Here is a 14,343-nt window from a genome sequence, read left to right on the forward strand (position 1 = left end):
AGCCTGGAATGTGAAGTCAAGTGGGCCTTAGGAAGCATCACTACAAACAAAGCTAGTGGAGGTGATGGAATTCCAATTGAGCTATTTCAAATCCTGAAAGATGATGCTGTGAAAGTGCTGCACTCAATATGCCAGCCAATTTGGAAAACTCAGCAGTGGCCACAGGACTGGAAAAGGTCAGTTTTCATTCCAATCCCAAAGAAAGGCAATGCCAAAGAATGCTCAAACTACTGCACAATTGCACTCATCTCACACACTAGCAAAGTAATGCTCAAAATTCTCCAAGACAGGCTTCAACAGTACGTGAACCAAGAACTTCCAGATGTTCAAGCTGGATTCAGAAAAGGCAGAAGAACCAGAGATCAAATTGCCAACATCCGCTGGATCATCAAAAAAGCAAGAAAATTCCAGAAAAACATCTCTTTCTGCTTTATTGACTATGCCAAAGCCTTTGACTGTGTGGATCACAATAAACTGTGGAAAATTCTGAAAGAGATGGGAATACCAGAGCACCTGACCTGCCTCTTGAGAAATCTGTATGCAGGTCAGGAAGCAACAGTTAGAACTGGACATGGAACAACAGACTGGTTCCAAATAGGAAAAGGAGTACGTCAAGGCTGTATATCGTCACCCTGCTTATTTAACTTATATGCAGAGTACATCATGAGAAACGCTGGGCTGGATGAAGCACAAGCTGGAAACAAGATTGCTGGGAGAAATATCAATAACCTCAGATATACAGATGACACCACCCTTATGGCAGAAAGTCAAGAGGAACTAAAAAGTCTCTTGATGAAAGTGAAAGAGGAGAGTGAGAAAGTTGGCTGAAAGCTCAACATTCAGAAAACGAAGATCATGGCATTGGGTCTAATCACTTCATGGCAAATAGATGGCAAACAGTGGAAATAGTGGCTGACTTTATTTTTTGGGGCTCCAAAATCACTTCAGATGGTGACTGCAGCCACAAAATTAAAAGATGCTTGCTCCTTGGAGAAAAGTTATGACCAACCTAGACAGCCTATTAAAAAGCAGAGACATTACTTTGCCAACAAAGGTCCATCTAGTCAAAGCCGTGGTTTTCCAGTGGTCATGTATGGATGTGAGAGTTGGACTATAAAGAAAGATGAGTGCTGAAGAATTGATGCTTTTGAACTGTGGTGTTGGAGAAGACTCTTGAGAGTCCCTTGGACTGCAAGGAGATCCAACCTGTCCATCCTAAAGGAGATCAGTCCTGGGTTGTTCATTGTAAGGACTGATGTTGAAGCTGAAACTTCAATCCTTTGGCTACCTGATGTGAAGAACTGACTCACTGGAAAATACCCTGATGTTGGGAAAGATTGAAGGCGACAGGAGAAGGGGATGACAGAGGATGAGATGGTTGGATGGCATCACTGACTCAATGGACATGAGTTTGAGTAAACTCTGGGAGTTGGTAATGGACAGGGAGGCTTGGCGTGCTGCAGTCCATGGGGTCACAAAGAATTGGACATGACTGAGTTACTGAACTGAACTGAAAGAAGGCAAGGCCTATAGAAAATGTCTAAATCTTATCTTTAGGGTCATATAGCTAATGTTTGGCAGAATGGCCCAGGAACCCAATTCCAGGATCCTTCCACTTAATTCTGCTTTTCCAGGCCAAAGACCCCATGATACCTCATTCTTCTAAAAATTGGCTTCCTTTTTATTTTATTTCTTTGTTTTGTTCTCATTTTAAAACAATGCATATTCTCAGAAAATTTGCAAATATAAAAATACATCAATAAAGAAAATGCCTCTGCTGTGTTACCATCCAGGAATAATTTCTGGCACCATGTTGACCTCTGAATCCTTGGAAGAGAGATGGCTGTCTCCCAGTTCATCCTCAGTGCACTGAGATCAGGCCCTCAGACCCTTCGTCTGGGTGAAACTCCTTCCTCTACGAGTTTCTCATCTTCCCTCCCCCTTTTCCCTTTGATTGATTTCAGGACATTCCTCTTCGCCGTATCCTCCTACCACTTACATTGGTCTTTTTCTGTCTCCTTCTGGGCTCTTTCCATTGCCATTTCTTAAATAATCATGTCCCAGAGAGCTGCGTATTTTTCCCTCTTTTTACTCTCTGTTCTTCTCCTGGGATATTGTACCTGTTCTCCGAGTCAACCATTGCTTACTTGGTGTGGACAGCCAAAATAAATGTTTGCCTCCACCCCTCTCGCGTGTGCCACACTCCTCTATTTCCAGCCACTTGTTATTGGACCTTCTTCCTCGAGTGTCTTATAAGCATCTCTGCCTAAAACTACCCAAGACCAAATTCCCTCTCCAATTTGTTACTTTCCCTGTGTATACTCATTAATTGCCAAACATCTATACTGGAAATCCTGAGGTCGTAACCCCATTCATCCAAGCCATTGTAACATCCTGCCAACTCTTCCTCAACAGTATCCGTCAAATCTCTCTGCTACTCTGCTACCCCTGCCCCAGGCCAGTCCTTCAGCATCTCTCACCTGGACTGTGGCACTCGCCTTCTCCTCATTTCTCTCCCCGTTTCTCTCATCGATTCCTGTTCCACACTGTTGCCAATTCTTATTTTCAAAACATAAATCTGGTTTTAAACCCTTAAAACTTTCAGCTGCTTATTCCTGCCTCCAGCAGGAACCTCACATCCACCAGCAGGGTAGCAAGACCTTTTTACGCTGTGTCATTGCTCTTTGCATCGGCTGCCACCCAGCTCACTGCCTACACAGTGCCTGCCCTATGGCAGACACTCAGTACCTGCTGAATAATAGGTTTCTCCACATTCAAGAATGTTCCTTCTCTACCCCATCATCTCATTCCTAGTTCTGTAGAATAAAAATCATTCATTTCATCAAAGGTATAATGGACCACACTTAACTGAGGAATAGTCTGTCCACACTTCTAAGTAGCAGGGACAGTACCCATGTGCTTTTGTTAAATTACAAGTAGAGCAAAAGAAAAAACGAGCAGGTCCCCGCTTCGTGCAGATCATCCTGTGGTTCTGACAATTGAACCCAAACAGCGTTCCTGTTCTCTCTTCCTGGAGAGGTCTGCTGCAGGTTTTGTGTATGTACATATTTTTTTTAAAGGCAGGAGACCATGTATAATATCACTCAACTGTTATAGTTGGCAGAGTGAGTTTTTTAAAATGTATTTAGCTAACCTGTAAAATAAATTAACTTCGGAAGAATTTTTTAAAAATAATTTCTGATTGGAAAAAAAGACCTTTGGTAGGAAAAAAAAGTTAAAGACAGTGAAACCACAGTATTTATAATGCAAACATTGTAAAATGCCATAAAACTCCTGAGGTCTTATTGTGTATTTGTAGTGGATCTATACCATAAGTGTAGGTAAGGCTGAAGAAAATATGCTCACTTGTTATTAAAAAAGAGATTGGGTCAAGTTTCTTTCCACCTCCAAAAACCAGAGCAAGAGCCGTTTACTACCAAATTGTGCTTTTATTTTCATGAACATTTCTGCTTGTTGTATATAGTATCTAAAATGAATTTTTAATAAGGAGGTGTTGATATTTGAATGAACTGACATACCAGTTGAGTAAACTATATATATATATATATATATATATATATATATATATAAACCATTTCATCTTCTTAATACAAGAGACACCCACACTGTTGCATTAGTTTAAAAAAAAAAAAAAAAAGAAATACATTTTAGATCCTAGTGTTAGTTGCTCAGTTGTGTCCAACTCTTTGCTACCCCATGGACTGTAGCCCTCCAGGCTCCTCTATCTATGGATTCTCCAGGAAAAAATACTGGAGTAGGTTGCCATTTTCTTCTCCAGGGGATCTTCCCCACCCAGGGATCAAACCCAGTCTGCATTGCAAGCAGATTCTTTACCACTGAGCCACCAGGGAAGCCCTTGGTTCCTAGAACTTGCTACAAACAGGGCCTGGAGAGGAATGGTTTCTCCGATTCCTTTCAAACATTTCCAGACACCTTACATGTCACTGCAGATGTGGTTTTATTCTTGAGGTCACCCTCGCTAGGCCCACCATGCACGTGTTCCGGTGTTGTGCTGGGGCTGCACTGCGGTGACGTCGTCTGCTTGCCTTCTGTGTTGATGGCTGCACATCGCCCCTGTGTGTCTCTCTCGGTTTTCTTTCTCCACGGCACTTTATTCTGCTTTCAGGAGTCTCTTCTTTCACCCAGATTTGCCCGCTTTTCTTCTCCTGACTTCTCCAGTTTCTAGTACTAGCTCCATCAATGAGCCTTTGTAAGAAATAATATTTATTTATTTGGCTGTGCCACGGCTCAGTTGCAGCATGTGGATGTTAGATTTTTACTGTAGCATGTGAGACTGTTCGCTGTAGCATGTGGGATCTAGTTCCCCGACCAGGGATCTAACCCAGGCCCCCTGCATCAGAAGCACAAAGTCTTAGCTACCGGACCACCAGGGAAGCCCCTCCATTCATGAGACTTTCTCTTCTCACCCTCTCCCCAGCCTGCTTCTCTCCCAGGCTTGCTCCTCCCAGTATCTTCTAACTTCTTCATCACTAAAAAAAGCAAAACATAAAAACCTGTGTTCCAGTAGAGATTGGCATTGTCCTCTGCCTTAGCACCTGAGTGACAAACACACCTATCCTTATTCACGTGTTAATGTGTCCCTGCCTCCTTCTCAGGCTCCTCTGTGACTCCTTCCACAGACCGCCACTCCCCTGCCTGCTCTACCCACACAGACCTAAGGACAGTTGTACTTTTATTCCTCCTCACCTGTCACACCTTAGTTTCTGGCCAAATTTTTTTAAGTTTATTTTTCAAGGACTTGATTTGAAAATGTCAGCTCCTCCAGGCAGCCTTCTAAGATAGCCTTGCCGCCCGTCCTCTACAGCATGGCTTACGTGCCCAGCACTTGCATTTCTTGCACTGTCGTGGCCTCACTCCCCACCTGATTGACCTCTTTAAGGATGGCAACTGTGTGGAAGAATCTGCTTTGAAAGTATTTTTGCTCTTGTACTTCATTTCTTAACCTTTATTTTTTATTTCCACCATGTCTTTTACTATCTGAAGTTACCCTCTTTCTACACTTCCTTTTTATTTGCATCCCTTTGTGTTTGGCCCATTCCTATTATCAGTGCCTGTTTCCTGAAACTTACCAATGGCTTTCTTCTAAATTCCACTTGAAGCACATGCACACACTTCTTATTTTCCAAGTCTTTGAATGAGAAAACTAGAGGGGGAAATGAATTTCCAAGTTCTCTTTTTCTCTTGGAATATTGCTTTAGAATTCTTTTTCTCATAGAAGTATGAGTTAGTATAAAACATTAGTGCCTGTGATGATTTTAATATAAAGAGAATAAAAGCTTTCTGAATAATTTCGTTGAAAAGCAGTTTGCTGAGCATTATCACTGTCACAGAGTTTTATAAATGGATGTCTTTTTTAGGATTAGGGGGCATTGTTTACCCACACATACTTGTAATGTGAGTCTTTGGTTGCTGTCATCATCCCGTCTCAGACGGACATGGAGGGGATTGGCATCTAAAGGCCTTCAGAACATATTGCAGATGGAATGTCCGCTGTAACCAAGGAAATGTTCCAAATCTCCTTCCCCCAGCAGCAAACCTAAAATTAGGTCTCTTTAGGGAAAGACTAAAGCAGGAAACAGTCATATAAGTGAACAGCCACGTTCTCTTTCTGATGAAACAGGAGAGGAGAGCTTCTAGAAAGGGCAATTCACCAGTGGTACCTACTGCTCAAACTCGCTCCTTCCTATTCAGAGTAAGAGAAGACCATCACACTGTACGTGGGCTTAACACTGAAACTCCATGCCGGCAGGAATTAGCTGCTGCCCCCTGGGCAAAGGCCAACCAACATAAACTCATGTTTATTGAGATACTAGGAAGCTGAGCTCCATAGAAGAGGTTTGGGGAAGCATTAGGCCCAGGACGTTGGATCCAAGCTAAATGCTCTCCTCCAGAAAATGAAGATGCTATTTGATCTGTACTGTTTATCTCATGGAGAGTTAAATACTTTGTGCATTGCGTGAAAAGACATTTGTGATAATTTCTTCAAAAAAAGCACCCAAGTAGGAAGGTCCAATACCTCATTTTTTATCACTAGCCACACCCCCAGGATTAAAACACATGCATTGCTTTTTATACACAGATGTTAAGCCAGCCTCATAATACATATTGAAAAATCAAATATGAAAATACTGGAGGTGAAGTAATATATTGCTTAAAAGTCTATGCATTGAGATATGAAGTACGGCTAACATTATTAATAAAATCTTTAAGAAAAATGGAATCAATTCTTTTCCGAGCTTGGCACCTTCTACATCATTTGATTTGATCTTTCAAAATTATTTTGTGATAGAAAAATTCCTCCCCTGGCATCAGTGATGTAAACTCATAGTTGTTTGGTTTTTTTTTTGAAGAAATAACATTACATGTATTTATTGATCAGATTGTTGCCCCAGTGGAAAAATGCTCTAGGAAGTTAATTATTTAAAGGTTAAGAAGATAGGGAAATTATAGCTTTTCACAGAATGACCTTTATGGACCAGTTTCTGTTTTTGTTTTTTTTTTAAGGAATTTGCATCTCTTTCCAAACACGGATGAGGGCCTGACTAATCCTCAATTTCAGCTGTGTAAACACTGAACTTTCAAACTGCTTGGAAAGAAAATAAGAGCAGAACTTGTAATAACCAATGTAAAACCCGAATAATACAGTGATATTGATTATTTCTCTTATGCAATCACCTTAGCGTTTCCTTCCAAAGAAAAAAGAAATTTTATTTCTGTGAGTGTAAAGAACATGGTAGAAATAGTGTTTAAGGTGTTTAAGCACATATGAAGTTTTTGACTCAGAAGCCTGTGGTCTGTAATTACCTATGAATACAGCAGGCTTCATTGAGGTGTTACTGTACAATATTCCATCTTGTCATAGAAACCACAACTTTGTACAAAGAGAAAAACAATTATTGAGCACTCTTTTAATAGACTGTTAGTTTGATTGGCAAAGCTCTAGTTCTGTTGCTGAGTTATTTATATTTCTAAAGGCATTCATTCATTAATAAGTATTTGCATTTAAAGGCAAATTGAGTACAATGAGTGGAATTGTTCATAGTAATAGACTGCCAACTTATTCACACATCTTGGGAGAAAGTTTATATAATTTTTATAGGGTTCATGATTGATTTAATATTAATTAAAAATACCCTTAATTTTCCCCAGTGATACCCTATGGAAGAGCTTGGGGCCCATTTTGAAGAGGATGAAATGCTGGTGGTGATCCATTCCCCGAGATCCGGCAAAGCTCTCTGTCCCCAGCACTCTAGAACAGCTAGTTGACACAAGGAATGTGACAGGTTTTATCCAATTTCACATACAAGGAAATGCTTTAAAACCACTTCAAAAACTGCATAGGATCAGCATATCAGTTTTTTTCCTGGATACTTATTCTACTTTGAATATGATATCAGCTGTTAAGACTTAAAGTAGAGTCCAAGCTGAATTCTGTCAAACAAAGAATAACCTGAGAATTAGCCAGAGCCAAGGGTAAGAGGGATCCTTTACATTCTCAATGATTCTCTGCATTCTGGGAATAATATACATGTCAAAGCTTTGTTTGCTTCTTTGCTTGTTTTTACTGCTACAAGGGAAAAGGAAGGGCAGTAGCTCTTCTGATAGAATTTTATGAAGTTACACATCAAGGACACCTTTGTTATGTGATATATTATTCAGGTTTCTGCAGTCAATTTGACCCTGCCAAAGTAAATATATAGGAAACTGTTATGAAAATAAATCATTAAACTTTCCTAATAGTATAATGATCTATCAACTTTTTAAAAAATGTAGGTATTGAAATTAAAGTCTTACCCTCACTGGCAAGTGTTATGCCTTTGTTCCTATAGTTTGTTTGGGTTAAGAATTGTAGACAGCAATTCTAATGAAAATATTTCATTGGTATTAACCTAAATAATTGGATGGCAATTGTTATTGTTGAGTTGCTCAGTCGTGTCCGACTCTTTGCGACCTAAGGGATTGTAGCACACCAGGTCTCCCTGTCCTTCACTATCTCTCGGAGTTTGCTCAAACTCATGTCCTTTGAGTTGGTGATTCCATCCAACCATCTCATCCTCTGTTGCCCGCTCCTCCTCCTCCTGCCCTCAATCTTTCCCAGCATCAGGGTCTTTTCTAATGAGTCAGCTCTTTGCATCACGTGGCCAAAGTATTGGAGCTTTAGCATCAGTCCTTCCAGTGAATATTCAGCGCTGATTTCCTTTAGGATTGACTGGTTTGATCTTGCTGCCTGAGGGACTCTCAAGAGTCTTCTTCAGTGCCACAGTTCAAAAGCATCAATTCTTCAGAGATCAGCCTTCTTTATGGCCTAACTCTCACATCCGTACTTGACTACTGGAAAAACCATAGCTTTGACTAGACAGACCTTTGTCAACAAAGTGATGTCTCCGCTTTTTAATATAGTATCTAGGTTTGTCACAGCTTTTCTTCTAAGGAGCAAGTGTGTTTTAATTTCATGTCTGCAGTCACCATCTGCAGTGAATTTGGAGCCCCCCAAAACAAAATCTGTCACTGTTTCCATTATTTCCCCATGAAATGATGGGACTGGGTGCCATGATCTCTATTTTTTTGAATGTTGAATTTTAAGCCAGCTTTTTCACTGTCTTCTTTCACCTTCATCAAAAGGCTCTTTAGTTCCTCTTTACTTTCTGCCATTAGGGTGGTGTCATCTGCATATCTGAGGTTATTGATATTTCTCCCAGCAATCTTGATTACAGCAACTTTTAATTTGACATAGCATAAACTAAAACTTAATAAATTCTAACTGAATCAGGCAGTAATTTGAACTCTATAGCATTTCAGTTCAGTTCAGTTCAGTTCAGTCGCTCAGTCGTGTCCGACTCTTTGCAACCCCATTAATCGCAGCACTCCAGGCCTCCCTGTCCATCACCAACTCCCGGAGTCCACTGAGACTCATGTCCATCAAGTCAGTGATGCCATCCAACCATCTCATCCTCTGTTGTCCCCTTCTCCTCCTGCCCCCAATCCCTCCCAGCATCAGAGTCTTTTCCAATGAGTCAACTCTTCACGTGAGGTGGCCAAAGTACTGGAGTTTCAGCTTCAGCATCATTCCTTCCAAAGAAATCCCAGGGCTGATCTCCTTCAGGATGGACTGGTTGGATCTCCTTGCAGTCCAAGGGACTCTCAAGAGGCTTCTCCAACACCACAGTTCAAAAGCATCAATTCTTCAGCGCTCAGCCTTCTTCACAGTCCAACTCTCAAATCCATACATGACCACAGGAAAAACCATAGCCTTGACTAGATGAACCTTTGTTGGCAAAGTAATGTCTCTGCTTTTCAATATGCTATCTAGGTTGGTCATAACTTTCCTTCCAAGGAGTAAGCGTCTTTTACTACACTTGATCTTAGCCAAAAGGCCGAGAAGCGATTAGTAAGCGTCTTTTAATTTCATGGCTGCAGTCACCATCTGTAGTGATTTTGGAGCCCAGAAAAATAAAGTCTGACACTGTTTCCACTGTTTCCCCATCTATTTCCCATGAAGTGGTGGGACCAGATGCCATGATCTTCGTTTTCTGAATGTTGAGCTTTAAGCCAACTTTTTCACTCTCCACTTTCACTTTCATCAAGAGGCTTCTGAGTTCCTCTTCACTTTCTGCCATAAGGGTGGTGTCATCTGCATATCTGAGGTGATTGATATTTCTCCCGGCAATCTTGATTCCAGCTTGTGTTTCTTCCAGTCCAGTGTTTCTCATGATGTACTCTGCATAGAAGTTAAATAAACAGGGTGACAATATACAGCCTTGACGAACTCCTTTTCCTATTTGGAACCAGTCTGTTGTTCCATGTCCAGTTCTAACTGTTGCTTCCTGACCTGCATACACATTTCTTTTTTTTTTTTTCCTGCATACACATTTCTCAAGAGGCAGATCAGGTGGTCTGGTATTCCCATCTCTTGAAGAATTTTCCACAGTTTATTGTGATCCACACAGTCAAAGGCTTTGGCATAATCAATAAAGCAGAAATAGATGTTTTTCTGGAACTCTCTTGCTTTTTCTGTGATCCAGCGGATGTTGGCAATTTGATCTCTGGTTCCTCTGCCTTTTCTAAAACCAACTTGAACATCAGGAAGTTCACGGTTCACATATTGCTGAAGCCTGGCTTGGAGAATTTTGAGCATTACTTTACTAGCATGTGAGATACTTGGTAATAAATTTTTTAAATCATTTTTTAAAAGCACAAACTTGCTCATAGATTTCAAATCTGATGGGATTAAGTCATTAGTATTGTCTGAAACTAAGGGGAGTTGGTTTTTTTTTTGTTTTTTTTTGTTTTTGTTTTTTATGGCTGAACTGTGCAGCTTGTGGAATCTTACCTTAGTTCCCTGACCAGGTATTGAACCTGTGCCCTCATCAATGAAAGTGCAGGGTCCTCACCACTGGACCACAAGGGAATTCACTGGAGGTCTTTATCCTTTGTGTTCTATCATATCACCTTGTCTTTTAGACAGAAAGTCAAAAGGACTCTGTTGGAATATATACTCTTTAGGACACACTTGTGCTGGGACTAGAACCTGGGCTTGAAATGCTGTCCTGAGGCTTAGCTGGCTCTTACTGTTTCATTCAAAGTCATACAGTTGCAGCAATTTGAGTAGAGTATTTTATAGACTCAGGTTACTGCAGTGTTTTTCTGGTTGTCTTCCTCTGCTTTGCACTGTTCAGGAAAGATTGGGGGAGCATGGTTAACTCAGTAACTAAGGGTTAAATATTATGAGTGGCCTCACATCTCTGGTTCAGTGTCAGGAAAATGTTCATTGATTTAAGTAGGTGTTATAGCTCAGTAAAGAATGGCCCTATGTTTGGCAAGAAAGCAGATATGGAAACTGTACTCACAGCCAAATTCACATGAATATAGTAATTGGTTAACGTCAAAGGAAATGATTTTGACAGATTTACACGTTGGGGTGGGTTAGAAATCCATGAAAATTCAGGATTCAAGTGCATTTTTTATCTTGCAGTGGAAGAATCTGACACAGAATAGAAAGCAGCCTTCCGTAAATGAAGTGCCGTTGGCACATCCAGTCCACTCTGTTTTGACTCCATTGCGATATAGGTAGATTTGATGTACCCTGTCAACACTCTTTCTTGCTTTCTCTTTAGACTCAGAAGTAGATGAACCCAGAGAAGAAAAGAAAGAATGCTACTATAACCTGAACGACGCCAGTCTGTGTGACAACGTGCTGGCTCCCAATGTCACCAAGCAGGAGTGCTGCTGCACCTCCGGTGCTGGGTGGGGAGACAACTGTGAGATTTTCCCCTGCCCGGTCCCGGGGACTGGTAAGAGTCAGCTGAGTGCTGTGTTCACACTGGTATTTGTTGTGTGCTGTTCACGGGTCTTGGAATGTTCTCATTTGGGTTATTGAAGCCTCAAAGTGCTGGTACCTGCTGTAGTCAAATTGAGTGGGTTTCTAGAAAGCTAGAAACCAAACCCTGTTTGCTTCAATATAAATTCCTGAACTTCTGTTTATCACAGAATATGCTGTTATGGTGACATTCCATATGATATTTTGTCAGAAACTTAATTCAGTTTTATTCCATTTTTAATATAAAAGCAATGATTTTTCTGACACTGACACAGCATTGTTCCTAATTAGAGCTTGTATATTTAAGCCAAGATTTTTCTTGATGGATTCTTATTAGAAATTTAGAATACTAGTGCTCAGGTCGCTTCAGTCTTTTCTGACTCTTTGCGACCCTATGGACTGTCGCCCACCAGGCTCCTCTGTCCATGGGATTCTCCAGGCAAGAATACTGGAGTGGGTTGCCATGCCCTCGTCCAGGTAAAATACTGGAGACCATAGTAATGGTGCAATAAGTCGTGAAAGTCCATAGCACTTGTAAGTAAAACATGGATAAATAACATAAGTGAACTATCAAGTTTTTTAAAAATTATAAGTAAACTTATGAAGTCATTAGGTTTATTTGCACCTACTTTGTAATTTAGAGATTGTACTGAATTTATTTGTCTGAATTGGATGGCAAGGTTTGCCTTTAAGTTGCTGAATTTGAGAAAGCAAAACTGAATGTAAAACATACTTGTAGGGGGAAAAAAATCATGGACTTTTTTCTTTCTTTTTCCCACCTTTTTTTTTTTTTTTTCCCCCTTGCCTCTTCTGAAATCAGCTGAATTCACTGAAATGTGTCCTAGAGGGAAAGGTTTTGTTCCCTCGGAAGAATCCTCTTATGGCGTTGATGGTGAAAACTATAAAGGTCAGTTTCAAGCAGAAACTAATTTGCAATGAGTGTTCATATCTGACATTCAAGTGGAAGCGTGGCTTGTGTTCGAATTCTCCCCAGTAGTCTTGGTAGAAGTGTGGCTTGGGAAGTAGATCATGTAAGACTGTATGACGGTGGGATTTCACTCAAGATTCTGAGTTTCCACCTCTGAAATGATGTTTCAGAGGCTGTCATGAGGATAAAATAAGGTAACATATGTAAAAGTACTTAATACAAAATTCTGTACTTTAATAGATTCATTCTTTTATTCCAGGACAATATTAAAAATTGTATGTTAGGACCAATATAAATTTGATCACTATGTTGGCCTTTAATGGTTATCAACAAAGCAAAGATTTTTGCTTTTTTATAAAGCATCCTACTTTGCTAGGACCTTTTACTAATGGCCATAGATTAGAGATAAGGAATGGAAAAGAAGAAAATAAAAGTCAATGTGCTTTATACATTTCATGTTATTAGCCTGTAATTCTAAAATAAATTCCAGATTTTTCACTTTGGTGAAATTTAAACTACACATATGAGTATTTCCTTATTAACCACTCACTTTAACATCTCAGTGATACAGATATTATGACCATTTTTTCCCCATAGATGCAGATGAATGCCTACTTTTTGGACAAGAGATCTGCAAAAATGGCTTCTGTATGAACACTCAGCCTGGTTATGAATGCTACTGTAAGCAAGGGACATACTACGATCCTGTCAAATTGCAGTGCTTTGGTAAGTTTTAAGAGGATATTTTGTAATGTCCTGTGAAAACAGATGGGAAAAAAAATAGTAATGTTTTGTATAAAAAGTTTATTAGAATCTAAATCTCATGTTGAAAAGATTTGTAAATGTTTTATGAATCCTTTTCTTGAGCAATATTTAAGAAAATAAAAATCCTTCAAACTATTGTTTGAATAGATTTTGAAGAGTTAATATTCAGTGTGGAATTATAATTCAGGTCACTGGTATAACTGAAGTGTTCTTTTGGTCTGGGGAGCCTCCTGTTTCATCACTCATACCATACACTGAAAGTCATTTTTAAATACGGACCCAGACTGATGCCTAAGCAGAAAACCATATATACTATGCAGAAAAACATAGCAAAAGGAAATAATTTTAAAACTGTCATAAAGAGGCATTTTATCTTAAATTTCTAAGTATATCCTGTTCTTAAATGTTTTCTTTCCTTATTTAATGTCAGCAGCTGTAGGGCAATGTTATTTTTCCAATCAATACAGCTTAACATTTTTATAGTCAGAGCTGCTCTCTTTTGGATGATGATGTGTAGCTAATTAAAATGTGGCAGACCTTGAAATCTGGACTAAATTTAGTGGTGTATTAAGTTTGGTTAAGTGTATGAGGTGTAACTGATTGCTGATTTTCTTTCATTTTTTTTTTCCTCTGAAGATATAGACGAGTGTCAAGACCCCAACAGTTGCATTGATGGCCAGTGCATTAATACAGAAGGCTCTTATAACTGCTTCTGTACACACCCAATGGTCCTGGATGCTTCAGAAAAAAGATGTATCCGACCAACTGAATCACATGGTATGTTTGGATGTGAGAAGCAAGTCTGTGTCCAAATAAATGTCATAAGGTTTTCCTTTTGACTGAAATGTGAGCTGTTGGAAAATAGAAAAACGGATTCCTTGGGTATTTTGAAAAAATTAAAATGAGATGCTAAGAGAAAGAATAAGTTTCGTATCACCAATGTGCAGATTTAACACCCTGCACATACTGATTTAAAGGACACCAGGACAAGGAGTGACTGAGCAGATGGCAGAGCTCTTCCATACCTGGGGGTTGATCATATTTAACCCTCGAAGGCAACTGAGGAAGATGTAAGTTGAAGGGAAAATAATTAGGTTTGCTTGACTGAATAGAGGACACAGATGAGACTGGGCAGAGCAGAGGGTGGAATTAATCAGTAGTGGAGGGCTCTGGAGTCCCTGTTCATCCCTGAAGGTGATGTGCTCCTAATAATTGACTTAATTGATCAATGTATCAGCACATTCAGGAGACTGCTTTGGTTGAAATCTATTGAAAAGTAGAAAGGTTAGAA

The 14,343-nt window shown here is 39.8% G+C and overlaps 1 protein-coding gene across 13 annotated transcripts in view; it reads left to right on the plus strand.

Moving 5' to 3' along the window:
* Positions 1 to 14,343, plus strand: part of LTBP1 (latent transforming growth factor beta binding protein 1) — a 456,789-nt gene that overhangs the window by 401,822 nt on the left and 40,624 nt on the right. For all 13 annotated transcript variants that reach the window (XM_061432037.1, XM_061432039.1, XM_061432038.1 and 10 more), the window contains 4 exons: positions 11,157 to 11,333; positions 12,180 to 12,266; positions 12,885 to 13,013; positions 13,689 to 13,829. In XM_061432037.1, coding sequence (XP_061288021.1) covers positions 11,157 to 11,333; positions 12,180 to 12,266; positions 12,885 to 13,013; positions 13,689 to 13,829 — 534 coding nt within the window. The remainder of the gene's footprint in view (positions 1 to 11,156; positions 11,334 to 12,179; positions 12,267 to 12,884; positions 13,014 to 13,688; positions 13,830 to 14,343) is intronic.

This window comes from Bos javanicus, chromosome 11, assembly GCF_032452875.1.
Source record: "Bos javanicus breed banteng chromosome 11, ARS-OSU_banteng_1.0, whole genome shotgun sequence".
Taxonomy (NCBI): domain Eukaryota; kingdom Metazoa; phylum Chordata; class Mammalia; order Artiodactyla; family Bovidae; genus Bos; species Bos javanicus.